This window comes from Manihot esculenta, chromosome 9 (assembly GCF_001659605.2).
Source record: "Manihot esculenta cultivar AM560-2 chromosome 9, M.esculenta_v8, whole genome shotgun sequence".
NCBI classification, from domain to species: Eukaryota; Viridiplantae; Streptophyta; class Magnoliopsida; order Malpighiales; family Euphorbiaceae; genus Manihot; species Manihot esculenta.
Genome location: NC_035169.2, coordinates 34,276,446 through 34,302,793, shown reverse-complemented (window position 1 = coordinate 34,302,793; position 26,348 = coordinate 34,276,446). Strand labels below are relative to the sequence as shown.

The 26,348-nt window shown below is 33.2% G+C and overlaps 5 protein-coding genes across 14 annotated transcripts; 4 read left to right on the top strand and 1 right to left on the bottom strand.

Moving 5' to 3' along the window:
• Nucleotides 1-1,819: 1,819 nt before the first annotated feature.
• Nucleotides 1,820-11,788, top strand: LOC110623457 (pentatricopeptide repeat-containing protein At5g18390, mitochondrial). Of its 5 annotated transcripts, none has more exons than XM_043959549.1 (2): nt 1,820-3,588; nt 11,401-11,788. In XM_043959549.1, exon 1 carries the CDS (start codon nt 2,140-2,142, stop codon nt 3,490-3,492), a length of 1,353 nt encoding a protein of 450 aa, XP_043815484.1. In that variant the 5' UTR covers nt 1,820-2,139; the 3' UTR covers nt 3,493-3,588; nt 11,401-11,788. The 5 variants fall into 5 exon arrangements, with proteins under 5 accessions (XP_043815484.1, XP_021624107.1, XP_021624106.1 ...); XM_021768415.2 differs by lacking the exon at nt 11,401-11,788 and adding an exon at nt 4,663-4,919; XM_021768414.2 differs by lacking the exon at nt 11,401-11,788 and adding an exon at nt 4,447-4,919.
• On the top strand, nt 5,285-11,788 carry LOC110622677 (U11/U12 small nuclear ribonucleoprotein 48 kDa protein). Of its 3 annotated transcripts, none has more exons than XM_021767271.2 (5): nt 5,285-6,799; nt 8,314-8,428; nt 8,619-8,726; nt 10,024-10,824; nt 11,401-11,788. In XM_021767271.2, the coding sequence occupies exons 1-4, from the start codon at nt 5,442-5,444 to the stop codon at nt 10,747-10,749; spliced, it is 2,307 nt and encodes a 768-aa protein (XP_021622963.1). In that variant the 5' UTR covers nt 5,285-5,441; the 3' UTR covers nt 10,750-10,824; nt 11,401-11,788. The 3 variants fall into 3 exon arrangements, with proteins under 3 accessions (XP_021622963.1, XP_021622961.1, XP_021622962.1); XM_021767269.2 differs by having other exon boundaries at nt 10,923-11,788; XM_021767270.2 differs by having other exon boundaries at nt 10,901-11,788.
• Nucleotides 11,789-13,218: 1,430 nt separating this feature from the next.
• LOC110622312 (U-box domain-containing protein 9) lies at nt 13,219-16,026 on the top strand. Of its 2 annotated transcripts, XM_021766778.2 has the most exons (4): nt 13,219-13,758; nt 14,600-14,918; nt 15,093-15,646; nt 15,727-16,026. In XM_021766778.2, exons 1-4 carry the CDS (start codon nt 13,444-13,446, stop codon nt 15,799-15,801), a joined length of 1,263 nt encoding a protein of 420 aa, XP_021622470.1. In that variant the 5' UTR covers nt 13,219-13,443; the 3' UTR covers nt 15,802-16,026. The 2 variants fall into 2 exon arrangements, with proteins under 2 accessions (XP_021622470.1, XP_021622469.1); XM_021766777.2 differs by having other exon boundaries at nt 13,224-13,758; nt 14,600-15,646.
• Nucleotides 16,027-18,155: 2,129 nt separating this feature from the next.
• LOC110623560 lies at nt 18,156-19,586 on the bottom strand. The gene is made up of 4 exons (XM_021768548.2): nt 19,261-19,586; nt 18,907-19,098; nt 18,488-18,751; nt 18,156-18,366 (listed from the first exon to the last, which is right to left on the bottom strand). The coding sequence occupies exons 1-4, from the start codon at nt 19,264-19,266 to the stop codon at nt 18,313-18,315; spliced, it is 516 nt and encodes a 171-aa protein (XP_021624240.1). The 5' UTR covers nt 19,267-19,586; the 3' UTR covers nt 18,156-18,312.
• A 2,815-nt stretch (nt 19,587-22,401) lies between these two features.
• Nucleotides 22,402-26,124, top strand: LOC110623669. Of its 3 annotated transcripts, none has more exons than XM_021768677.2 (8): nt 22,402-22,611; nt 23,165-23,477; nt 23,637-23,811; nt 24,321-24,501; nt 24,603-24,683; nt 24,882-24,989; nt 25,155-25,424; nt 25,850-26,124. In XM_021768677.2, the coding sequence occupies exons 2-8, from the start codon at nt 23,183-23,185 to the stop codon at nt 25,946-25,948; spliced, it is 1,209 nt and encodes a 402-aa protein (XP_021624369.1). In that variant the 5' UTR covers nt 22,402-22,611; nt 23,165-23,182; the 3' UTR covers nt 25,949-26,124. The 3 variants fall into 3 exon arrangements, with proteins under 3 accessions (XP_021624369.1, XP_021624367.1, XP_021624368.1); XM_021768675.2 differs by having other exon boundaries at nt 23,150-23,477; XM_021768676.2 differs by having other exon boundaries at nt 22,402-23,477.
• The last annotated feature ends 224 nt before the right edge of the window (nt 26,125-26,348 follow it).

The window sequence follows — 26,348 nt, the reverse complement described above, 5'->3', positions numbered from 1 at the left end:
TGTTTATGATGGAAGGCATTTTTTTTTTTCTTAAATTTTTTTTAAAAAAAAAAAAAACAAATTTATCGGATTCATTTATGATGTTTGATATGAGTTTGAATGATTTTAGTTAAATTCAAACATTGATTTTAATCGACTAAATTTCACTTTGAATCTGGATTGAACCTATGTTTACAAGTTTATGATTATTATTTTAAAAATGATAAAATAGAAATTCATGAATATTAAGGCAGCCCAGATTATAAGATAATCCATCAACTAATGAAATAGAAACTAAGGCCCAAAACCCAAATGGAAAAAGACAGACGGAAATTCACAATACATGAATTTTATACCAAATAAGGAACTCTAACTCGGAAATAGATTTGGTTGCTGCAGAATCCTCATTGTCTCTCTGTTAAAACCATTAACCGCTGTGAAACAAGATCACCATAAGATCTTAAGCATCTCCAATCAATAGTCTTTTCACAATATAAATCTGACTGAAATTTCGGGAGAAAAAACAACGAACTTGAGCAGCCTCGAATCTCAAAAGGAAGATAACAAATAAGACCCAAGAGCACTGCCAACCATAGATTTAAGGAGTTGCACTACCTCAAAGAAGAGCCCATCTATATTCACTTTGGCACACTCCTTTTGGGTCAAGAAGTTCTCCGATGAAAGCAAAAGCAAACTCAAGGCAATGATAAAGAAAAAACCTCAAAGGGAGAAGGCAGCGGATTAGCAGATTACGTCTCGCTCTATATCGGATCCTAGTGTGCCTCTCCCTCCTTCAAATACTAATAGAAACATCACTTAGACTGAACCTGTATGCAACCAAAACTCAAATAAAAATATATAAAAAAAAAAAAAATCAAGAGATACTATCCAAATCCAACCAAAAAAAAAAAAAACAACTATGCTTAGATCTGAGTAATTAAAGTATAGACAAATTTCCATGTCGAAAAAGAAACTCTCAATCAACAACATAAATTTAAAACTAAAAAAAAATGAAAAAAAAACTATTAACAGTTCCCTACTTGGAGAGGGGATGGCACACCCACATCCGGTGGAGGAAGAGAGAAGATTTCTTATGAAAGTACAAAAAGAAATTCAAGTACTCTAGTTATAGATCAATAGATCATTAAATCACATGAATAATGAATAAAATATTTTAGTAGAAGAATTACTATTTATTTTCTACGGAAGAACTAATTAGTTTTACCCTTAACTATTGTAAAAAAAATTTAAAATATTTTTTATAAAAAAATTAATTAATAAATTTTTAAAAATTATAAAAATTAAATAGTAAAATATTTAATAAAAAAATTAGTAGAATTGATTAATAAATTTTTTAAGACGTTAAGAATATTTTAATATTTTTTAAATTTTAAAAACTAATTAATGAGTTTTGATATTATAAAAATTGAATAGTATTTTTTTAATGTTTACATTTGATAAATAGATATTCACTTAATTTTTTGTTTGGATTCTTAATTTATATAGAGGAGATCAAGAGAAATTAAGGAGAGAAATAAAGGGAAAAGAAAAAAAGTTGAAATTTGATTTCCCTCTTATTATTTGAATAAATTTTTAAAAGAGAAAAATATTTTTAAAAAAATGAGAAATAATTATTAGTTCTTATAATTTAAAAAAGAGCCTTTAGTTTAAAGGGTATTAAAGATTTTTCACATAAACAACATCAACTTTTTTCAATTTTAGGTTTATTTTAAGAGATCATTTCCCTCTCATTTCCTCTTTCCTCTCTTCTAATTATCATCTAAACAAAACAATTTACAGAAATTAGTTTTCTTTTATTTTATTTTCTTTTCAATTCCCATCCAAACAATAGCATTAGGCCTTTCAAAAATTAAAATGAATTAGAAAAGCAATAATAATTGTGAAAAAATAAAGCTAAAATTATTGAAGGGGGAGGACTGAATGAGAAGCACCAACGGAACACAGAAAACTCCTCTGTCTATCTGCGGCCGCCGAGTGAAAGCGGGACATTACAGAGATCGAAAAGATTATTACAGCGGCAAAGCTGAGATTCATGGAGACCACGGGACAGCTTTCAAGAGCTTCCACTTTGCAGTGCTAATATGCCCGTCTCCGTTGCTCGCTCAGTGATTCTCTCATGCCTTGTCGAACCGAATTGAAATGCTCAGCTTCCGCTCCACTAAATTCCTCCTCTCCAGAACCAACACCAACCTCCAATCCCTCAGCCACCTTAATCCCTTCCCTCCGTCCGCCAGCACCACCAACAAAGACGCCTACTTTGCCTTAATACACCACATAACCAACATAGTCCGCCGCGACATCTACCCTGAACGCACTCTCAACAGACTCAACCTCCCCGTCACCTCGGATCTCGTGTTCCGCGTTCTACGCGCCTGCTGTCACTCTCCTTCTGAATCCCTCCGTTTCTTCACATGGGCCCGCGCCCATTACTCCCCCACCTCCGTTGAATACGAAGAACTCGTCAAAACCCTTGCTCGCGCAAAGCTATATGCTTCCATGTGGAAACTCATTACCCAAATGAAGGCCCAAAATCCCAAATTCAGCATTTCCAGCGATACGGTTTGTTCTATTATCCAAGAGTATGGGAAACATGGACTCATCGATCAGGCTGTGGAGGTTTTCAATAAGTGCGATGGTTTGAATTGTTTACAGGGCGTTGATGTTTACAATGCATTGCTTTTTGCTCTCTGCGAAGTAAAAATGTTCCATGGCGCTTATGGTTTGATTAGAAGGATGATTAGGAAGGGTTTGGTTCCTGATAAGAGGACTTATGCGGTTCTTGTTAATGGGTGGTGCTGCAATGGCAAGTTGAGGGAGGCACAGGATTTTTTAGACGAAATGAGTAAGAAGGGGTTTAATCCTCCAGTGAGAGGTAGAGATATTTTGATTGAAGGGTTGCTGAATGCTGGGTATTTGGAGGCTGCCAAGAAAATGGTTACGAAGATGACTAAAGAGGGCTTTGTGCCAGATGTTAATACGTTTAATTCTCTGATAGAAGCTATCTGTAATGCAGGGGAAGTTGAATTTTGTGTTGATATGTATCATGGTGTTTGCAAGTTGGGGCTTTGTCCTGATATCAACACTTATAGGATTTTGATACCTGCTGTTTCAAAAGTGGGCAGGATTGATGAGGCTCTTCGGTTATTACACAATTCAATTGAGGATGGCCATAGGCCATTTCCTAGTTTGTATGCACCAATAATCAAGGGGATGTTTAAGAGAGGACAATTTGATGATGCCTTTTGTTTCTTTGGTGAAATGAAGGTGAAGGGGCACCCTCCAAATAGGCCGGTGTATACAATGTTGATAACTATGTGTGGACGTGGAGGGAGATTTGTGGAAGCAGCCAATTATTTGGTTGAGATGACTGAGCTGGGTTTGACACCGATTTCCAGGTGCTTCGATATGGTTTCTGATGGATTGAAGAATTGTGGGAAGCATGATCTGGCTAAGAGGATAGAACAGCTTGAAGTGTCTCTTTGCAGTGTCTGATGGTTGCAATTGTTGAAACAATTTATGCAGTGAGGATGGATTTTGATAGAAATGTACAACATTCTGTTAAATGGAAAGCTGTCTGACTTTTAACAGGTAGAAAATCTTGCACTTGAATGCCATTTAGTTCTTAGTTCACCACCATTTAGAAATACTCAAATATTAACCTTAGTTTAAGTTGTTCAGTGTTTTTAAACCTGTCTTTTTATTTATGTAATTCAGCCCTATCAGATCTCGAGTCTTCTTATTCCTGAGCTCTTTATTTCTGTCAATTCCATTTACAATGTCCAAAGCTCAATATCTATTTTATGTTATTTTTGCAGTCTGCTTTGCAAGTTCAGTATGATTGCCATATCTATATTGGCAACTCTTATTTGGGTAAAATATTCATGATTAAATTCCTGAAAGTGCATATGCTAATTGACATCACAGTCTCTGAATTTGTTCATAATTGAGGAATTGTTGAAAATTGGTACTCATTAATTTGACTGGACAGTTAAAAATTTTCTCCAGGGTTTTTGATGTTGGTATTTAGAATTTAGAAATGATTGAAACGAAAATCTGTTAGTGATCATTACCTGTGGTTTAAGTTTTCAGTTCAAATACCGTGTTGTATGGTATCGTGTTTAGTTGTCCAAATCCTCTTTAGATTGTCTTAAAGGTTCTGTATCTCCCTAACCTTGATTACATGATTTTTTAAAGTTTGGTTGTCCTAATCCTGTTTCTGTCCTCTTGTTCAATGAGCCTCTGTCATTGATTGGAGTGTCGTCTCTTTCCATAACTGTGGCTATATTATATGTCTTTTCCCGCCGCTTTGTTCCTGTAGATTTGTGTCATCAAGAACTTTGGAACCTAATAGCAGTGTGATTGCCAAATTTGCAGTGATTGCCAAATTTGCAGTGTGAAATTAAGAAAAATAGCAGAGTTGTTATTTTAGTTATTTTGCTTTTCTAGTTCTTGCAGTTATTGTTTATCAGGTTGCTTAGCCTTCAGATCCTTTCAAGTGCATTCTTTTCATGGCAGGGCTAATGCTACTGCTACCTATGATGTTAAGCAAGCAGTGAGAGACAGGAGAAGGGAAAGTGAATTACTGGCAGATTATTTATTGGGATTTTTCTATGCATGATGCGTCTTCAGCTTGTTACAATTGCTCTCTTTTTTCTGTAGCAGTTGAAGAAACTTGGTTGTTCTGAACTGGAGAAAACAGGAGGAAGTTATGATACAGGTTGGCTTGGCACAGAAGCAGGCATTTGAGTAGGAGTTAAGAGATATCCATGTATAATTTCTAGCAGCAGGCATTAGGTATCAAGGATCATTAGAATCCTACCAAAGGAAACGATGAGAGCCAATATTCTAGATGTAGACTAACCCCAGCTGATGAATAATGATCCTTCAATATTTAAATTGTTTGCTTCTTGTTCCTTCCACCTGCATTGTCCATGGAATAGTGACGCATTATTTTTTGACTCAAAACAAGAAATAAAAGAATTGATATTAAAAAAATTGAATTGAATTGAATTAAAGCGAATATGATAATTACATTAAATACCATGTTTGGGATTAAATTTTCAATAATAACTCTAATGTTTGAATTTAAAGAAAAGGGAAATTACTGTTTGGTTCTGCGTGATAGAGAAATTCATTATTTATGTTTGTGGTAGATTTTTATAAAATTAAAAGATTATAAAAGGTTAAGTAGTGAATTTAAAAAAAAAAAAAAAAAACTTAAATGATAAGAAATAATTAATAATTTTTTTTTTTTAAAAAGTGTGTATATATATATTTCAATAGTCGTTTTTATGGAGTGAAAAAGCACAGGAGACGCAAACACAGAAGAAACTGGGTGCGTTTGCAGTTGGGCAGTCGAGCTCGATAGAATCTGAATTCTGAGAGGAGAATTGGCCTTCCCATTCCCTTCTGATTTCACGCTTATTTTCGCTCCCTGCTTCATGAATCCTTCTTCTGCTCCATATCCCAATGCCAACAGCTACTTCTTCCCTTGTCCCCCTCAAAACCCTAACCTTGCTCCTAATTTCTTCTTCCACTCTGTTCCCGAACGTCCTCCTCCACCACCGCCACCACAAATTCCTCTGACCACCGCTACTCCGAATCCCGATCTCTCTGCCACTCTTTCATCTCTCACTGACCTCCTTTCTCTGTCTGATAAAACCCTCAATTCTCTGTCATCTCTCCTCCATTCCAAAACTACCTCTTTGAAACATCAAAATGTTAACTTCGTGTCCTGCCCTTACAATCCTCACCACATCATGCCGCCAGAATCCCTCTTTTTGCATTCTCTTCACTGCCCGTATTCTCTCTCTGAAGACCCCACTTCTCTTATTGATTCTCTCTATTACCCAAAAACCTTAAACATCCAAAACCCTGACGAAAATTTCATTGCTCAATCAATTCAGCACTCCGACAATGCTGAACTCTGCTTCTCTTTAGATGGTTATTTCAACGAGTTCCGTTCCAATTTTTTTTACAACGATTGCCCAGGTGTTGTTAATTTCAATGATTTAGAGAGCTCAAATAAAATGTTTACTTTACCTGGTGTTTTATCAGTAGACTGTGCAAATTTTGTTGGTAATAGAGAAGGCGATATTAAGTGTTTTGATAAAAGTAGGTTTAGAGTATTGCCATCAGATTTGTGGGCTGTTAGGAGAGAAGTTGAGGGTTGGGTCGACTATCCTAGCATGTACTCCTATGGTGTTCTTTGTTCCATTTTGCAATTAAATTTGATAAAATTTGGTGATTTGAGGAGGTGGATTATTGCTAATTCTCCACGTTACGGAGTGGTGATTGATGTTTATATGGCAGATCATATGTGTGTGCTTTTTAGGCTTTGTTTGAAGGCAATTAGAAAAGAAGCTTTGAGCGTTGTGGGTAATGGAATGAATATGAAAACTCTGAGCTTTAACTGTCCAGTTTTGGGTCAAGTTTTGATGTGGATTGCATCACAGTTCTCCATTTTGTATAGTGAAATGAAAGCGAAGTGCTTTGCTATTCACATTTTTAGGCACTGTGTATTAGATGTTGCTAATGTGGTGGTGTTTCCCTTAGACTCTAATTCGAGAGAAAGATCAACAGATGCTAATCATAGTGATGCACGTGATGTTAAATTTGGAGAACCTCTTGAAGGAATTATAGAGTCTAAAGTAGGTACAGAAATGGATGAAAGTGCTGATGGAGAAGTGATTTTTGTGTCTCAAGTGGCAGCTTCAATTGCAGCATTGCATGAACGTTCATTACTAGAAGCAAAAATAAAGAGATTACGGATGCCTCAATCCTTACCAAGACATCAGCGGTATGTCATTACTCTCTCTCTCTCTCTTTCTCTCTCTCTCTCTCTCTTCCCCCCTCCCCCCCATATATATGTGTGTGTGTCTTTTTCCCCTTTTTTTCCCTGCATACGCACTCATGCATGTGTATTCTTTTGGTGTAATTGCAATATGTTTCATTATTCACGATTCCAATATAACTTGAATTTCTTGAGGGATACTTCATTTTTACATGCTTTTGTAGAAGGGATTGTTATTATCATGAGTGTCTTCCTATTGCTGATGCTTTATCTAGGTGTTTTACAGATATATTATTTAGGTTAATGTTCAATTGGGGCACAGTTTGTCTATGCATTCCGAATTTTTTTTCTTCTCTTACTTAGCTGTTTAGTTGTGCAAATGATTAAAATTGATAAGTTGGGTTAGTGAGATGCCTTTACTTTTTTGTGTTTTTTTTTTTGATGCTGCTTGGTCTTGCATCTTTTGGTCAGATTTTAGTGGTATGTTACTGAATCAACAGTTAATCTTACTATTCCTGTGCTAAGAATGAAACCTTTACTCTCCAACAACGTGAGAGAAGGAGCTCATGATATTAATCATTTATAGTTGAATTGAGAATTCTAAGTGTGCAAGCAAAGGGATAGGTCCACATGCCCTACAGGTGGACCTTCCACGTGAAGTCCAGCTTGATGTAGCATCTTAGTGTGGGAAGGGGTGGTCCAAGAACTGACCAGCAAAGCTCATTATTCAGTTAGACTGACAACTAGAACATAATAAACAAGCATCTTGTGCCTGGAATATTTTTGTTTATCAATAGCAACTCTATGAAACAACAACAGGTCACAGAATCTTTTTTCTTCAGCACTTCCAATTAGGAAATTGAGAAATTGTACTAAAGACGTTAGAATGTTTCAAACTCCATATGTACTCCACTATGTATCAGTCACTGCTCAGTGTGGATCTGGAAGTTGGAATGTACTTCAAGGGATTTAACTAACACTATTGCTGAAAGAACATGCAAAATATGAAAATAATTGGAATACCATTATACTGGCTGACTTGACTCTATTTACAGTTTGTTGTGAAATTATCCTCTTATGTTCCCCTGCCCTCTGTTTTTATAGGAGATTAACAGCCTGAGCCAGTTACTAATAGACTGCTGGAAACTGGTGTGATATGAATGGTTGTGTGTGATTGATTCAGTTAAGTTATTTTGTTGATTCATTTCATGTCAAACTTTGAGCTGACATTGTGAAGTTCTCAGTTTTTCTCGTCTCTGTTTCTAGAAATACTTTATTTTGTTGGCAATTGCTGATTACAAGGCAACAGTGATAAAGTCATTTGCCTTTACGAATTGGGTTATGTTCTAATCTCTTTCAATTAATACTCTCTAGCATTCTATTTTTCACATCATGTTTGAGCAGATGTTTCATTGTGTTCCAAGTAGCTTGTAATGTCCTTTCATGTGTTTTTATTTATTTTTGTTATGTGGCCTGAGTGATATTTATAAAGTTGCTCAAAAATACTGTAAGCTTTGCAGGATGTGTGAGCATGATTATGTATCAAAAAGATCAGATGAGGAGCGTAAGAAACGTTCTAACTACAAAGCTATTATTGAGCATGATGGCCTGCCTTCGAGGCAATCAAGTAACCAGGTAAATGGAAACAACATGATTCATTGGCTTAGTTTATTCACACTGTTAATAGGGATCAAGTTCACTTATTCCAAACAAGCTATCTGATGTTTTTCTAGCATAGTATTCTTATGTTTTCACTTGACTATGTTTTCTATATATAGAAGTTGCTATTCTTGTAAGTTCAATACTTTTTTTGTGTTTTCACAAGGAAACAAGCAAGACTAAGACTAGAGAGGAGTTGCTGGCTGAAGAGAGGGATTACAAACGCCGAAGGATGTCATATCGTGGGAAGAAGTTGAAAAGGACAACTTTGCAGGTAGGGATATGTTTTAATGTTGAATTAATATACTTTTGAATGTTTTTATTGTGATTGAGTCCTGATTCTTAATTTGCCGATCCCTAGATTTCATGATGTTTATATTAGGACATGTTTGAAGTCAGTATTATTAAGGTGAAAGGCAACAGAGTAGCCTATGATCTTAGGCGAGAGCCTTTTTAAATGAGGTGCCATAGCCTAAATTTGACACATAGAGACACATCTATGTACATTTACATACATATATACATACTTTTAACATAAAACTATCATACTTTTGCCTAGTTTATTAAGTAAAAATCATATTGAAAAGAAAAAGAAAAATTACTCTCACTATGTGTGATGTAAGAATTAAAACTGAAATTATTAAGAAACAATGAATAAATAAGTCCTGCTGTTTTGGGAAGGGAGGAGAGAAGAAGAGGAGAGAAAAGGAGGAGGAAAGAAGAGAAGAAAAGAGAAATAACAAAAAAAAGGGAATCTGCTGCCCCAGGTACAGCAGGGGGAGAAGAGAAGAGGAAGAAGGAAAAGAGGTGAATAAGAGAGGTTAGGCATACTTGCTGTTATGAGAGAAAGAGAGAGGAAGAAGGCTTGTATTTGCTGCAGTTGTGGTTTGAAATGGGTGGGGAGAGGCTAGGTTTTGTCTAAACAAAACATCAGCCAGGAGAGGTGAGGCACCTTAATAACGCTTTTTGGAATTTACAGTATCTCTTGGCAAGAAATGTATTCCTGCTTACCTGATCACTGAGTTTGGCAAAGGAACCCTGTGAACTGATGTTTCTTCTTCTTCTTCTTCTTCTTCTTCTTCTTCTGCTTATGTAAAGAGGTGGATTAAAGTGGAAGTTATATTTTTAATAATTTATTAATTATCATACTTCTAAAGAAATTTTTGCTTTTTATCAAATTGAAAATCCAGATTGGTATGAATTTATGACATTTTATAAGAGCATCAGACTAATTCAACCATGCATTCATTTGTTGGAGGCAGACAATCCTCCTACTACCCCTGGGCTTTGAACATCTGTCTGAGGTTTTCTAAGTGATTCCTAGTTATTATTCTTGGTGCAAATAAATACTATAATGTTATTATTAAGAAAAAAACCATGTGAATTAGATGCATCAAGTTCCAATCACATTCTTCATATTTTGTAGCATTACACTTTTTTTTTTTCGTGGAGAGCCAAACTAGGAGAGCACAAATTTGACCGTAATTTCTTGCATCTGTAATGTATGAGGTTGTCATATTAACAAACTATCAACCATCCTGCTAATATTAGTTTTGTAATTTCACCCATAGGTGATGCGGGACATAATAGATGAATACATGGAGGAAATCAAGCAAGCTGGAGGGATTGGTTGCTTTGAGAAGATAGCTGAAGAGGAAGGGATGTCCGCGAAGCCACCATCCACTGCTGACATTGCTGTGGATGTTAATGAAGCAAGAAAATGTCATAGCAAGTCTTCTGAAGCAATAATATCTGTTCCAACTCATTATAATTTGCACTCTGATCATAGCATCAGATCTACAACTTCCATGCATGCTTCACATCAATATTCTATGCAAAGGCGACAAGATTATAATAGGCACAATAAACAAGTAGAATATCCAAGAAGTGGCAGTCGAGACAGACATGATAGAGAATTCTATTCTGGAAGTCAAGAAAGGCATAGAAGTCATGGCATGTTGCATGAACAAAGTAACTACTATGGAGAACGAAATGATGTGGAGACGACCAGTACCAAACATCATGAAAAAAGATCTTCTAGCAAGGCCAAATATGAAAATTACAAGTCATCTCATTCTTTGCTAGATTCTGCTAGTAATTGTGGTGTACAGAGGGATGATGAACAATTGGCTGTTAGGGATAGACATCTAAGAAACTCGTATGGGAATCGTAGTTCAAATGTTCAGGTAAAAAATGAATTTGAGGACAGATACAACCCTGCAGAATCTCACGACACATGTGAAGATGCTTTCTACACTGGCAACAAGCATGTAAGACCCCAAGAATTCCATGAATAAACTAGCAGCGATTTTGCAAATGCTGTGAAGACTTCATGATTATCCTGGGAAATTCCAACTAGTTTCCTGACGTGGGTAAGTCATTATTTCATTCCTCTTTGTAATTTAATTATGAGCTATATACTAAATGTGTAGTTTGCTCTTAACGCAGTTTCTTTCACATAACTTTGCAGTAGGAAATCACCAGGCTTCTGCAATTTTATCTACATCTGTATCCTCCTTTGTATCCTTGACTCTTTCTCTTTTTTTTTTCTCTTTTTTTTTTTTTGCCTTTTTTCGGTTCCCCCTTTGTGGTTCATTTGATATGGGAGATGACTCATTTTATTATCCTTTTACCTTTCTGAACCAACATTAACATATAGCAAGAAATCCTAGTAAGGTTTTTATCAACACGAAGACATTATAGATATCAGATTAGTTAGATTACCTTATTGCCAAAAACAGCACATAACCAATCAGCAGGGTTTTCAGGTTTGGTTCGGGTGTCACAGTTTAAAATTCTTTGATCTTCCCGGAGAAAGCTGGATTTATGACTTGACTTTTTTTATGTTCAATTTTATCTACATTTTGGAGCTCTTTTTAATCTCTCTATACATCCAAAAGTGTATTATCATTGTTGAATTTGCTTATAGCTTGCGTTGCTGCTTGTAGATGACAAGAGTAGGCGAATATTTTCCAGAGAATGGTTTTTGCAGCTACAATTTCCATATGGTGTTGAAAGAAGACTGACAATGAAATGACAGAATTTCTCACTGCGGTTAGATTATTTTTTAGGAATTTTTCAGCAAAGGCTTTACCTTTTTAATGGTTTCACAAGGGATATACTGATATAGAACTGAAGCTATTGCTCATCCGCCTTTTTTTCTTTTTGTTAGAATATTCCCGCCACCTGAGGTTTTCTTTAACCCACTTGACCTTTTTATTTTAATTTGTAAGACGGAATGACACTAGTATTTAATATTGACTGTGATTATGTAATTTCCTATTTTCATTTGTCCTAAGCTAAACTGCTTTACTATAGTGAAGCCTCATTTTGAAAGGATTGGGCTCTTTCAGGATTTGATGAAAGTTTCAACATAGAACATCCCCTCGAGCAAAGGGAGAAGTTCAGAGAACTTCCTAAACACCTTTGTTTTTCTCCTTTCATTTTTGAAAACGAAATCGCGACCTTGGTGGGAAAGAGATTTTTCGTATCCTACAATGAATGGAAAAGACAGCTTTCCTCTTGTCTGGTAGAAATGAGACCCTTTTTTCCTCGAATCAATACTGAAAAATCTAAATGCATTTGTTGTTGGGCAAAACCTACGACTGATTTGATGCATGGAACAGAATATCATGAAATTAAATTTACCTATTTCTTATTAGTAAATACTTGAATAATTATTCATTCAATAGTTATTTGTAACTTTAGTTGGAATTATATTTACAATTTTCATTTTACTATTAAAATGGAAATATATAACTGTTATTGGATGGGATTGATTTAATATATGAAATAATTATTAAAATTTATTTTTTAAATAATTGCGTTTTGAAAATTTTGCAAAACTACAAAAGGAAAAAAGCGATTTCCCTGCTTACTAAACGACTAAAAAAATTAATTATAATATATCATCTCATTGGAGTATTTAATTTTCATATTGATATTTTTAGTTTGGTTGATTTTGGTTTTGTTAATACATACTATAGAGAGAAGGCATCACAAAAAAAGATATTACCAACTTTTATTTTGGATAAAATTAAATAAAGCTGCAACTATTATATGAATGATAGACGGACATTGTTGGCCTATCAATTAGACTTATTAATCAAATTTTTTATTTTTTAATTTTTCTTTTCATGTGAATTTGGGGTGTGGAATCCCATACCTTTTGGATTCATTAAAGAAATTTACCATCAAATTTTGTAGCAAAGCACAATAAAGAGCGGACACACATTATTTTCTTCACTTCTTTTTACATGAAAAAATAAGAAAACCAAAAGTTGTTACAATTTTATCTTATATATTTCTACAAAAAATTTAAAAAAATAAGATATTTTTATAATTTTATTATGTGTAACAAATCTTCCTTTCAATTTTTTTTTCTCTAAAATTAAGAGTCATAAAAGAAAAATAAGGGCTATTTTACTTTCTCTTAGTATTTTTTTCCTCAATAACTTGGTTGAATTTATTTATTTTTCTTTACTTTCCACATATTTTCCAAAGAAAGAAGAGTAATTATTCTCATCTAAAAGTATAAAATAACAATAATAATAATAATAACTAAACGAGATAATGAAAATTATGATGGATTTTGGTATCTTTCACTTCATTACGTCAAAAGACAATATCAAGTTTCCCCAAATTTTATGATTTACACAAGCTATCAAATTTCAAATAAAATTTGAGTTCTTCACCCCATTTTTTTAAAAGAAAAAAATAAATAAATTGGACATTTGAAAGCTTTTTGAGATGCTTACATGGAAAGAAATGATTGGTTTCAAGTCTACAGTACGCCCTCAAGTTGGTGAGAGATGGACTATATACATATGCCAAGTGTAATCCAAGCTACAAGAAAGACACAAGAAGAAATCTTCTGATTCACATATAATACACAATCCTCTCTCTGTTTTTGCTCAATTCTCAAATACCCATTTTAATCTTTTTCTCCGTTTTTTTCTTTCTTGTTTTCACAATCTTCTTCTTGTCTTTTTATGGCGAGAACTTGTGGGATGCTTGAAGCTATTCATACTGCTGCTGCTGCTGCTTCTACTGTTGCTGCTGTGCCAAACTCAACCGAGTTGAAGATGGAACTGCAGAGTCTCATGAACCAAATTCTTGATGGGGAAGATCATAGCTTGGAGATTACTGTTGAAGTTTTAAAGATTTTGACTGCTTTGGAGGAATTGAAAAAGAAATCATCTGATTCTTTGAAGGTGATTGATGACAATGCGATTGTCCCTGATGAATTTAAATGCCCCATTTCAAGAGAGCTCATGGCTGACCCTGTCGTTTTGGCTACTGGGCAGGTTAGAGATTGCATGTGTCATTCAAATTTCTTTTTTCTCAGAGTTTCTTTTCAAGTTTTGTTCAGCCGAATTATTTTTGTCGAGGTTATGTTTCAATATTCATACATGTATAAATTTCGCTTTCTTGGGGACGGTTTATGTGAAAAGTTTATTTTTGTTCTTAGGAATTCTGCTTGCTTGTATTTTGGTTCTTCTTCGTGATTTCTGGTTCTGGGTTTCTATAATTTTGATACTGGAGTTAATCATACCTTCTCCCTCGCCTAATTATCCAAGAATCAAGATTATTTAGAGAATATTATTTGTCTTGGAAATTAAAAATCATTGAACTGTGAAAATGAGAAACTGTCAATTCCTTTCCCCTCTCCATCTTTTACTCTCTTTCTTGGTGTTTGTTTGAAATTCCTTCATCTGTATGTAATCCCAGACTGGGTATCAAGAACAGGAATTTAATTCCAATGAGTTTGATTTTCTGGAGAAAGTGGGGAATCTCTTCAATGAGGAAACTGTTTAGAATATTATGTTTGAAACTTTCACCATTGTTTTACATATTGGAGATAATATAGTCACATGGGAAATTTGCATTTTGGATAGCGTCCATATAAAGAGGATAAGGAATTGACTCTCTTGATTTTGAGGCATTATTAAATCTGTCACCAATAAACTGCCTATGTTCTTGTGATTTAACTGATGCTAGTCTCATCTGTTTTGCCAAGTTACATAAACTAGGATGAAGAATCAATGTTGGGGCATTTAGGGACATGTCCATTTCTCAGCCCACCTACTGATGCTTTGTGATTGAATTCCTTTGATATGATAGCTTGGTTTGGTTCTTTTCTTGCAGACTTATGATCGAGCATTCATTCTCCGATGGTTAAATGATGGACACCGGACATGTCCTCAAACTCGGCAAGTCCTCTCCCATACTATCCTTACCCCTAATCACTTGGTGCGAGAAATGATTTCCCATTGGTGCGAGAAGCATGGTGTTGAGGTCCCCAGGCTGATTAGTGATGTTGAGGACAATGTGGTTGGTGATGCAGACAGAGACTACTTGAATTCACTGCTCGAAAAGATGTACTCTTCCCTCTCTGATCAAAAAAAGGCCGCAAAAGAGCTTCGGCTGCTAACGAAAAGGATGCCATCGTTTCGTGCACTTTTCGGTGAGCTAACCGGTTCCATTCCCAAATTATTCAGTCCACTGTCACTAGGCACAGCTGATTCTCATCCTGATCTCCAAGAGGATTTGATTACTACATTTTTGAACCTCTCCCTTCATAATGATAATAAGCAATTAATTGCTGAAAATCTATTTGTCATTCCTCTGCTTATTGAAGCTTTGAAATCTGGAACCATGGAAACAAGAAGTAATGCTGCTGCAGCTTTGTTTAGCCTATCAACTCTTGATTCGAACAAGATTTTAATTGGGAAATCAGGTGCTCTCAAAGCTCTGATTGACCTTTTAGAGGAAGGGCATCTATTAGTCATGAAGGATGCTGCATCTGCAATATTCAACCTATGCATTGTCCCGGACAATAAAGCGCGAGCAGTCCATGACGGAGCAGTCAGGGTGATCTTGAAAAAGATCATGGAGAATGTACTCGTCGACGAGTTGTTAGCTATCCTTGCTATGCTTGCTAGCCATCAGAAAGCTGTTGAGGAAACGAGGGAGCTCGGTGCTGTGAGTTGCTTGCTCAGCATTATCAGGAGAGGAACTTCCGAACGCAACAAGGAGTACTGTGCAGCAATCTTACACACAGTCTGTCTGAATGACAGAACGACATGGAGGGAGTTTAAGGATGAGGAAAATGGCAACCACACACTTTCTAAACTTGCTGTAAATGGTAATTCAAGAGCCAGGAGAAAGGCCAAAGGAATTCTTGAGAGGCTGGTTAGTGCTGATATTATTATCCATAATGCTAGATGAAACAAAGCTTTACTTCTTACACATTCTTTATCCGCCATGGACAGATAAATACAAGCTCAGTTTCCTGTAAAAAGTTGACATGCATGTTCTCATACCAGGCGAGTTTTGGTCCAATCTGAGGCTAATAGATAAGCAAAAAGCAATGAATACATTAGTAATTTGTGGTGAGTAGTTTAGTGCATTGAGATACTGTTATTACTTGGTTAAAGAAATCCCAACAGAAGATTGTGAAATGTTTTGGATTGTTTGAGGTCATTATGATTATTGACATTGTTGAAATGTAAGAAAAGCAGGCAGCTGCAGCCTGTAGGGCCCATTGAATGGAAATAAGAGTCACAGATTAAGATGGTGATTGGCTGGAGTTGTATTCTAGTGTCTAAATTCTTTCCTTCACCAACTTCAGAGTGTCGGCACCATATAGCCAAAAAAATAAAAATAAATAAGAAAAATACAATATAATCTTTTGAGATAGATCATGTGAGTAGAGATTAGAAATTTTAATCTTAAATAATTTAATAAGATTACTAATGATATATTATATATCAATTGATTATCTTGGGCTAGGATTAAGACATTCTCAAAGATTATTGTCGGTGGCTATTGTTAAAAGATATTCTATCAATATCAGCAGCCAATAGCCATATTTTCAGTTGAAATGTATATTCTATCAATGTCATCACCACAGAACTTTATATAACAAACATTCGAATATAAAGAAAAACCCAGATTGCTTTAGTGATTATAGATTATTGTTATTATTATTAGCAGAAATTACTATTAGTTAGTATTTTTATTTTGAAAAATATATTAAAATATTTTTAATATTTTAAAAAGTTTTAGTTAATTTCTCAATTAATTTTAGTTATTAAATATTATAAAAAAATTTAAAATATTTTTTAATATAGAGACTAATTAGTAGATATTTAAAAAATTTAAAAGGTAAATTAATAAATTTTTTAAAATTATAAAAATTAAATAATAAAATATTTGACTGCTAAAATTAATGAAAAAATAATTAATAGATTTATTAAAATGTAAGAGATATTTTAATATATTTTTTAAAATTAAAAAATTCATTAGTTAATTTTTCTTTATAAATAATAAATTTTTTATTATTATAAATAAAAATTATAAAAGTAGAGCGCCAACAATGTGGGATTGATTGGCTTGCAAATAAATAAAGTAAAACTTATAATTAGTCTTTATAAATTAATTTTTTAATTTTAAAAAACAAAAATTATGTTATTGATATTTTGAAAGATATACTAATTAGAATTTTATTAGTTTTAATTATTAAATATTTTATTATTTAATTTTTATGATTTATAAAAAAAATTTAATTAATTTTTTAATTTATTTATATTAAAAATATTTAAAATTTTTTGTAATATTTAATAATTAAAATTAATAGAGAATAATATATCTTTTAATTAATTAATAAATTTTTTTATATTAGTAATTTTTCCATAAGTAAGCGATGCCTCTGAATACACGATAAGAAAATAGCAGCCACAGTGTGGTAGAGGACACGGCGGAAAGTCTCCATTATTGGAGTTGGGTAATGAGGTGTCACGTGCAGATTTGGAGATGGCAATGTAAGCAAGCTTTTTAGGGCAGGAATGTAAAATTTGTTGTGAATTAAGACAGGACTATTATTAGATCCCAAATGATGTCACTCTCAATTTTAATAGATTTTTGGGGAAATTGAACTTTGAAAAATTATAGAGTAAAACTTTTATATTATGTAAAATATAATATAATAAATTAATGAGGTATATAAATTTCATTACAATATTTTTTAAAATTTATTTATTTATAAATTAATTACAATAATTAAGTAAATTCTGATTTAATATAATTTTAATAATAAAACTTTTATAATAAAATATTTTCATGCTAAATTTTTTATATTTTAAATCAATTTGAAACGGAGAGGTCCTTTCCTTTGTTTGTCTGCTTCAGGCCCATGACTTTATAAATGATTGGAGTATTAGGCCCAGAGATTCCTCAGCCTCTCCGATTTTTGTCCGTCATTTTTAAGAAATTCATTTACTTTAAAAAATTATTTTAATTTTACCCTTTAAATTAAATTAAAATGTGTATCAATCTAGGGAGTTGAAGTTGGAATTAATTTATGGGGAAGGCCGCAAAGATTATTCATGCAAATTATTATCTTCGTGGAACTCGAAATCAATTTAATTCATTTATTTACTCATATTTTAAATTAATTAGATTTTATTTCTATTCTTTTCACAGTAATAATTGATTTAGTAATACTCAAAAGACAAACCATGTTTAAAATGGTAAATTAGTAATGATTTCACACATATATAAATATAATTATTACTCTCACTAACCATGTGAATTTTTCCTTTTTTATTCATCTTGATTGAATTTTAACAAGGGTAAATTTGTAAATTTTAAAATATTTATATCAAGATTTATATAAAATTATTAGTTTTTCTCCATAGTCTAAATGAAATAAGCTAACTCATAAACACATGAAACTCAATATTGGATTTTGTATCACAAGAAAGTCAAAATAACACAACAGCATAAACACATCTCTTTCTTCTTCTTCTTCTTCTTCTTCTTCACATGAGCAGTCTCACCTCGAATAGCTGCAAAATTTACGGAGCACAGAAAGGCACAAGGCATGAAAGGAATCCTGCCACCTTCTTCTTCTGCATTACAAATAAACTTCATATGATAAAAATAATACTGTTGGCCCAAATCCAATCTAGCCTTGTGGGCTCTTAAGCCCTAGAGTAAGAAGAAAAATAAATGGAAGAGAAAGCGACTGACCCGCTTGGAAGAGCGGAGGAGCTCAGGGGGGATTTTGTAGAGATCTTCATCGACAGGTTTAGGAGGTCTAACTCTAACAGGCAACTTAGGCCGTGGGTGAACTGAGACTACTTCATTGTTCTTTTCCGACACATTACTGTACATTGAGATGGGTTTCTGGCGTTGATGTCTCCTTTGCGGTTCAGTCACGTCACAAACTTTGACTTGTTTCTTCTGCTCTTTGACATGTGGATGTGGGACTCTTCTCTCTTTCACCCTTGTCGTCTGTGCACCATTAACCAACCATGCATTCCATTCCAAATCATCATTAATAACATCATTATTGCTTTCAACATCATCAAACTTGTCGGTACTCCACAACTTGAAAATTTCACATCAAAACTAGATCTAATTCTAATGGGTTCTAATGAGCTACGCACCTTTCTTTGAGGACCAAGATCACGAGAAGGTTTCTTGAAGTCGGTAGAATATAAATCACCATGCATGTACTGATCACATTCTCCGGAAGAACTGTATCGGATCAAGCCGGCTTGTCTCGCAGACTCGAAGTATTGAGTTATTGGCAACTCATTTGCGTGCTCCCAATCTCCAAATGCTGGAATTTGTCCACCCTTAAAACCACAAACATGCATTGTTAGCTCACAGAAAGACAACAAAATATCCATTAAAAAAAAAAGGAAACTCCTTCAGAGTTTCTACAGTTGTAGAAGACCCAAGAATTTTTTCCTTAAAATGAATAGAAAAGCAAAGGAAAATGATGAAAGAAAGCTTACATCCATGCTGTGGTGTGGGGGGGGGGGATTTTGGCAGCAGAAGAAGCCAAGAAGAAAGCAAAGAAAAAGTGAGCAGAAAGGCAGCAGCAAGAGGAAAGGAGATTGATCTGAAAAGGGAGGTTGGATCAGAAAGAAGATTTGGGGATTCTCATTTATCAAGAAACAGCTTCATATAGAGAGAGATACATATAAGAGCTGTGAATTTGCACGGAGAATCTAGAAAGAAAGATACATTTCAGTTCTTTATAGCACACAGTGGTAGTACAATACCCCAGAAGAGAGAGAGATGGGTTTGATTGTGGTGTTGGAGGCTGGCAGTTTTTGTCAACTTTTGCAGATTATAAAATGGGGTCCTCTGTTGAGTAAGTCCTCTAATTCCCATGTCTGAATTCAGGATTATCTTTAAAATAAAAAAAATCTATTTTTTTATAAATTTGTAAATTGGTCCCAGAGTTTGCTATATGGACAGAATTAAAATTTATATTTGCATTAATAAAATATTTTTGATAAATATTTGTTTCATTTATGAATATTAAATTTTCGTAATTGATGTACTCATTTTGTGATTTTTAATAAATTGGGGGATTAATTTATAAATTATCCTTTGATTTATTTATTTATTTTGAGGTGCGGGAAAATGGGAGAGGGGTCCCCATGATTTAAGGGTTATTTTCACCAGGAAAGGGGAGTTTTTAACTGTTAGAAAAAGTGGGTGTGGCTGTGAGAGTGAAAGTGAAATTGAAAGTTACTGAAAAAGTGAGAAACAACAAACACAACAGTTTCAATTTGCTTAACAATGGCTCTGCCCCCCTACCAATCGTGGCCTTTAGGCAGTTGCCCATTCTCTGCCGTCTTCGGTAACTCCAACCTTCTTTGTCGTTATTCTTATTAAAAAAAAAATTACTATTTGATTTCTATTTTAAAAAAACTCATAAATTAAATTTTTAATTTTATAAAATATGTTAAAATAATTTTAAAATTTAAAAAATTTAATATTAATCTTTCTATTAATTTTAATCATTAAATATTATAAAAAATTTAAAAAATATTTAATATAAAAAAATTAATTAATATATTTTTTTCTTATTTAGAAAATAATGAAGGGACATTAAGAAAATAAAGCGTGGTTTGTTTCTTGTTTAGGAAGAGAAGAGGTTAGAAAGGAAATAATATCCTTTTAAAGTACTATTTTCTCCTAATTTTTATAAATTACTTTGAAAGTTAAAATGAAAAAATAAGGGTACAAGTGTACTTTCATTATGTTGAATACTCGTTACCTAAACTCGTACAAATATCTATTAATAGCATTCATATTTTTAAATAGATCATATAATAAATAAAATAAAATGTTTTATAAAATTTCTAAACTGTAACTTATCGTTAAAAAATTTATTTTTATTTTTTATTTTTATTAATATTTATTTATTATTTAATTTGTCTAAATCCAGCATTACCACGTGCCAAAGCTACAAAATTCGATGTGCCCACAGTTCCTTAGGAGTTTCACACTAATCTTAATAGATGTGGACGGTTATACATGTGCCAGAATTGTGATACACATATTTTATTAAATTAAAGAATAAATGAGTTTTTTCATATAAAAGAATTTAACTAAAATTAAAGTATTGTGAATTTTTTTTATTATTCTTCAGTAGTATTGTAAAGAGAATTTAGAAATGGGCTGGAAGAAATAGCAATGGAGTAGTAATTAATAAAAAAAAATTATTATTATTATTTTTGAGGTTTAAATATATATTTTTTTTGTTTTTTTTGAAATATTCAGTAGCATTTTTTTAATAAACCTATATCCATATACTCAAACTGATTTTAAATATTAATAATGATGAGATTTATATAAAATTAGTATAAATAAAATAAGAAAAATAAATAGAAAATTAAGTTGCCTCGTAGAGTGATATATGCCGATCCAAATATTGACTTTTAGACAAAATTAACGTCTTTGGTGGGATTTCAATTTTGACCTCCAATAAAAACAAAGTGAAGTCTTTCAGGACTTGCAGTGCCAGCACCTACCATATCAGTCGGGCTCAGATTGTGTCTTTTCTTGTTTTTTTTTTTATAATTTATTTTTAATTTCTACTAAAAATTTGTGTTTTTATTTTAAAAATATATTTAAAATTATTAATTAATTCTTTTATTAATCTCTTAATTTTATAAAAAAATTATTAATTAATTTATTTATATTAAAAATAAAATTTTAAATACTGAAAATTAATTAATAACCTTTTATATTAAAGGGTAAATAGTAATTTTTAATTATAATTTGTAAAAGATATCAGGATGGAGAAGATTTGATCACGTGATCATGTTGCCCACCTAGGAAATCCCAATCAGTTAGTAAATAAATATAATTTACCAGAATTTTAAATTAACAAAAAAACAATATACTCGGACAGTTGGACTAAGAACTAAGAAAGTCTTAATTGGTAATAATTTAATATTTTACCGACAAAAATTTCAACCCAATCAAGTCTAAATTCTTTCATGCAATGTGATCAAATCATCCATTTTTTAAAAAATTCCACTTGGAATTAAAGTAATTAAAAATAATTATAATACTAATTTTTAATATTTTCTTTTTAAAAATTCAAATGAATAAAAAACTTCACTTTGTGGGCCTTCGAGGCAAGAATTGAGTCTATTATTCTTAACTATGGGTTTGTCTGTTGGTGGGCCTAGGGCTTTCTTTGCTCACTTGCCTTGAGCTTTTATGTAACTCATTGGGCCTGATGCTCTTTTTATCTTTGAATTTTTTTAAGTAAAAAAAAATAATATAAAAATTAAATAAATGCAATAAAAATATGCATTATAATATTAAAAAGCAAAAAATATTAATAAGATTTATGTATAGAATTTTTCAATTTTAAAAAATAAATGTCAGAAATTATTTTTTTAAATAATTTAAATTTTGTTTTTGTCAAAAATATATTTTCTAAATATTTATAAATGTCTCAAACATTAAAAGGTATAAAAAAAATTTCTTCTGCTTTCAAAAAAAAAAAAAAATTTCTTCAAAGACAATTACAAGAAAATATTTTCCGAGCCTAAAGTCAAGAGATACATGCTGTATAGCATATAACTTCCCAAACTCTGCATTATTCCAAAGAATCGCACTTTGAAAGTAGCGTGCTCAGATTCTGAGCAAAGCCTCCCTCGCGAAGTTGATGAAAGTGGACCAGAAACCCCTTCGCATTCAAGTTGCTTCTTAATTAGGCCTTCTGCGATTTTCTTGGATATATATATATATATATGTTCGCTCTTGCCTCTGTTTCTATACGTGGAGACTGCTAGACGAGCCACCTATAAGAAACATTGGTTTTGAATTATCCGGTAATGTTGCTTTTCTTTGCTAATTTAAGCTTTCTGATTTCTTTGTTCTTGGTTCCGATTAACTATTATGGAACGAGGTGATATGCTTTTGTCTGGGTTTTTCATTTCCTTGGAATCGGAGTGTTTAATCACAGCAACATGGTGATTTTGGTTTTCCTACTTCTTATGTTGTAGAATTTGCAGAATTTCTTTTATTGCATTTTCTCGCTAGCCGAACAAAAAGTTCTGTGGATTGCATGATCTTTTGCTGTAATAGAAAATTCAGGTTTTTCAGTTAAAGAAAATGATAAAGAAAGTTGTCAATAGGAAATAGAAGACGATAAACTTTAACTATTTTTCAGTAACCCTAAAGTTATTTCTGCATGTTATATTAAAAGAACATGAAAGATCATTGATGGGTATTCCTTAGTTCCGTCTTTTGCAATGTCAAATTTATGTTGTTTAAAAATCTCAATGCAGGCTGTTTAAAAGTTTGATTTTTAAGTTATTATGGTGTTCTCTTTTGTTGTATTCCTTTTGCAATAATTCCTCTTTGAAGGCGCTCTGCTCACAGACGATTACCATTAATTCAATGGCTTACATTCCTCCACATAAGCGGCAGGACAAAGGGAGGCCATCACCAACTCCGGAATTTTTTGTACCTTTCTCCAACAGAAATCGTAGTTTGAGACAACAGGTTTCTAAAATAGACAAGAGCGGAAAGATTATATATGCAGATCGTGCCATATCTAGATGGTTTCCTGTTGGTTTGAGTGAAAATGGTCAGTTTCCTTCATACATTCATCTTGAGCCAGTTTCCTTGGAATCTTTTGTGAGCAAGTCAGGAGAAAAACCTCATACCTTGGTGAAAAATATTGTAACTGAAGGTTGGCAATCTGTGCATTTTTAGTTGTTATCGTTTATGTTCTAGTTTTGTTGCTTGAATTTTGAGCAAATAACTTAGTGCGATTGACACCCCCTACACACACTCAGAAACTCTCTCTCTCTCACCATTTTCGTTTCCCCTCAAAATTTATCTGTTGTAGAGGATAATGAGCTAAAGGAGAATTATGTGAGAAGTCCATGGGTAATTATAGCCGAAAATGTACAGCAAGATCTACTCTCCTCTTTTGAGGTTTTGAAGAATGAAATGAACTCCGAAGGATTGGAAAAAGTAAAGCCAATACTAGTTGCTAGATTGGGAAAAATTCTTTTTCATGGGTAAGCTTTTTGATTTCCCTTATTGCTAATCTACTTTACTAAATATTACAGTCAAGTGAACTTTTTAAACATAATAATGAAGTGAAAATGGACCTGGCCATCGTTTTGGGCTGGAACTGGCGACTTATGGTTGCTAAAGGGAATGGAATGGAAATTATCCGGCCCTAGGCGGTTTTGGTTCAGTGGTCTGGTTCAATGGTGGTAACAGTTCCAGTTTTATGTGGTTTTGGTTTTGGAGCGGTTTGGGCTGATTGGCTTACTTGGTGCTTCTTTCATCCGCTGCTTTGCCTTTTTTTTTTTTGTGAAAAGAAAAGGTTTCGACTGGATCAGACTGCCGTTTTAGGGCTGGGAGGGGAGGGGAACAAAATGGCCTACTCCCCTTCCCCCTATGGCCTATAGTATGTTGATGAGGGCCTGAACGCCAAATATACACATGAAGTTTTAGCTCATCCTCAGTTATACTAACAGATGAGTTTACAATAGTTATTATATTTATGTTTATGATGCAGGACCCCTTCATTAATGCTAGGAAGTGTTGAGAAAAATCAGGTTGATGAAACTATTTTGAGACAATTGAAAAGAACAATTCACACAAATATTCCTTCTACATATATGGAAAACATTACAAATGAAGTAGTCCCAAAAGTTGGAGTTGATTTTGAAGAGGAAAAAGAAATCTACCATGTCAAGGTATTCTTTTTCTACATGCCTCTTCTTTGCTGCACTTTTATTATAATTATGAATCAGTTTGTTAATGACCTTTTCCCCCAATTTATGACTTGCTTTTACAGTTGTCCGATAACAGACGACCAAATTCAACTGTTTCCTGCAAATGTTACGTAAAGGCAGATAAAAAACTTCTACTCTACAAGGCAGGTTTTTCTGCAACGCAGCAAGAGTCTTGCCCATATATGGCTATTACAAAAAATGTTAAATTTTACTTGCTTTGTAACTTGTGGATGCCTTAGATTTTACTTTATTCTTTTCATTTCCATATTGTCTATTTCATTTTATACAAGTTTTCTTTTGCATATTTAAGGTTACATTAAAAATAAACTTTGTCCTTGTAGGTTGAACTAAACCAAGTGCGTCAGCTGGTTGTAGATGTATTATGCCTTGACAAGAATATTGACCTGAGGCTAATGCTATGCAGCAAGAGAATCATAACTGCTCCTACTGTAAGTTAATGTGACCTAACACACTTGAAAAGGCAATATCAATGCACCACCTGTGAGATAGGCACCCACAAAATGAGAAGATTAAATTAATTCCTAATTATGCTTCTGTTATACTGGTTAAACTTTGTTGTCATAAATTTGACTTACTGTATGTATTGGTTGCAGGATGATGAGTTGAAGAGCATAAGCGATCTAATTTCTTCTGCAGTTTTGGATTCAGATGTGAAGGGTGGGTTGAGATGGCTTCTCGGGAATAAATCTTCTGGAAATAGATACAGTGTAATTGGGGTTTGGCATACCATAACTAAAGCCTACAAAAGTCCATCACTGAGGCTCATAGTAAGACATGCTGATAGATTTGATTTTAAGAGTGAAACTGGAGAAGTTTCAAGAGAAATTTTTCTGAAGTTGAAAGGAATATCTTCAGAATTGCAGGTGAGTTCTTTTAATTCAGTTTGAAATTTCTCTGAAAGTTTAATTAACCTGATACTCTTTAGGCTATATTGCCTATAATCTAAGGGTTTCTCAAGTGTTATTGGTCTTGGCTTTTTCTATAGACCTAGTTAAAGCCAAAGTCATAAACTTGGGCTTGCTGCTTAAACGAAATTTATACATCTACGGATAAAAAGAATGGAAATACCATGGTTTGCTCTCTGTAGAGAAACAGAGTTGATACAGCAATTAAATGGAAATGTGCTTCTGCTTCAGTGGTTTTCGGGATTCTCTACATGTCTATGTTGTGCTGTTGATTATGCTATTATTTTCTCAATGAACCTATGAGTAGTTGACAGTTACATCTCTGTGTGTAGATTGAAAAGTCATTTTCTTTATTTAGAGCTTCATTTCTTTGGAATTTTCAGGAAAAGGGAGCAGAAAGTGAGTCGGTGTGTATGATGCTCAAGGACAGCTTGAGATTGATATGGGATCACTTCTTAAGCTGCGATCGTTTCTTGACATGAACATGTTATCAAGCCTATACCCCAATGGTCTCTCTCCCACTGTGAATAGTGTATCTTTTTTGGATTTCTTTAGTTTGGTTTGTTAAGTGATTTAACTGGAATGATTGGAGTTTTTCTGAACTATAATGCTGCCATCCCAATAGTAAATCATTCCCCATGGGCCATGTTAATGACCATATTCTCTCTTATTCAAGGGAAAGGGCCCAAGATCAGTCCCTCTCAAAAGGGCCCAACAACAATTACATATATTTTATTAAACACTGAAAATATTTTAGTTATAATTAAAAATCAGCTAACAATTAAATCAATTATGTTTTGGTGATACGTGTATTTAAATAAATTTAACAGGTTTCAAATTTTACTTTTCCAATTTCTTTTAAAAAAAAATCATACTACCATC

Excerpts from the sequence above, each read along its gene's own strand:
- LOC110623560 (XM_021768548.2), bottom strand. Across the intron at positions 18,752-18,906 it reads ATCTTGGTCCTCAAAGAAAG|ACGACAAGGGTGAAAGAGAG; the intron begins GTGCGTAGCTCA and ends AATGGTGCACAG. Across the intron at positions 18,367-18,487 it reads TCCTCCGCTCTTCCAAGCGG|AAGAAGAAGGTGGCAGGATT; the intron begins GTCAGTCGCTTT and ends TTTGTAATGCAG.
- LOC110622677 (XM_021767271.2), top strand. The coding sequence starts at position 5,442 with ATGAATCCTTCTTCTGCTCCATATCCCAATGCCAACAGCTACTTCTTC. Across the intron at positions 6,800-8,313 it reads TCCTTACCAAGACATCAGCG|GATGTGTGAGCATGATTATG; the intron begins GTATGTCATTAC and ends TAAGCTTTGCAG. Across the intron at positions 8,429-8,618 it reads CGAGGCAATCAAGTAACCAG|GAAACAAGCAAGACTAAGAC; the intron begins GTAAATGGAAAC and ends TGTTTTCACAAG.
- LOC110622312 (XM_021766777.2), top strand. The coding sequence starts at position 13,444 with ATGGCGAGAACTTGTGGGATGCTTGAAGCTATTCATACTGCTGCTGCT. Across the intron at positions 13,759-14,599 it reads TCGTTTTGGCTACTGGGCAG|ACTTATGATCGAGCATTCAT; the intron begins GTTAGAGATTGC and ends CTTTTCTTGCAG. Across the intron at positions 15,647-15,726 it reads AAGGAATTCTTGAGAGGCTG|ATAAATACAAGCTCAGTTTC; the intron begins GTTAGTGCTGAT and ends CGCCATGGACAG.
- LOC110623669 (XM_021768677.2), top strand. The coding sequence starts at position 23,183 with ATGGCTTACATTCCTCCACATAAGCGGCAGGACAAAGGGAGGCCATCA. Across the intron at positions 23,478-23,636 it reads GAAAAATATTGTAACTGAAG|AGGATAATGAGCTAAAGGAG; the intron begins GTTGGCAATCTG and ends TATCTGTTGTAG. Across the intron at positions 23,812-24,320 it reads GGAAAAATTCTTTTTCATGG|GACCCCTTCATTAATGCTAG; the intron begins GTAAGCTTTTTG and ends TTTATGATGCAG.
- LOC110623457 (XM_043959549.1), top strand. The coding sequence starts at position 2,140 with ATGCTCAGCTTCCGCTCCACTAAATTCCTCCTCTCCAGAACCAACACC.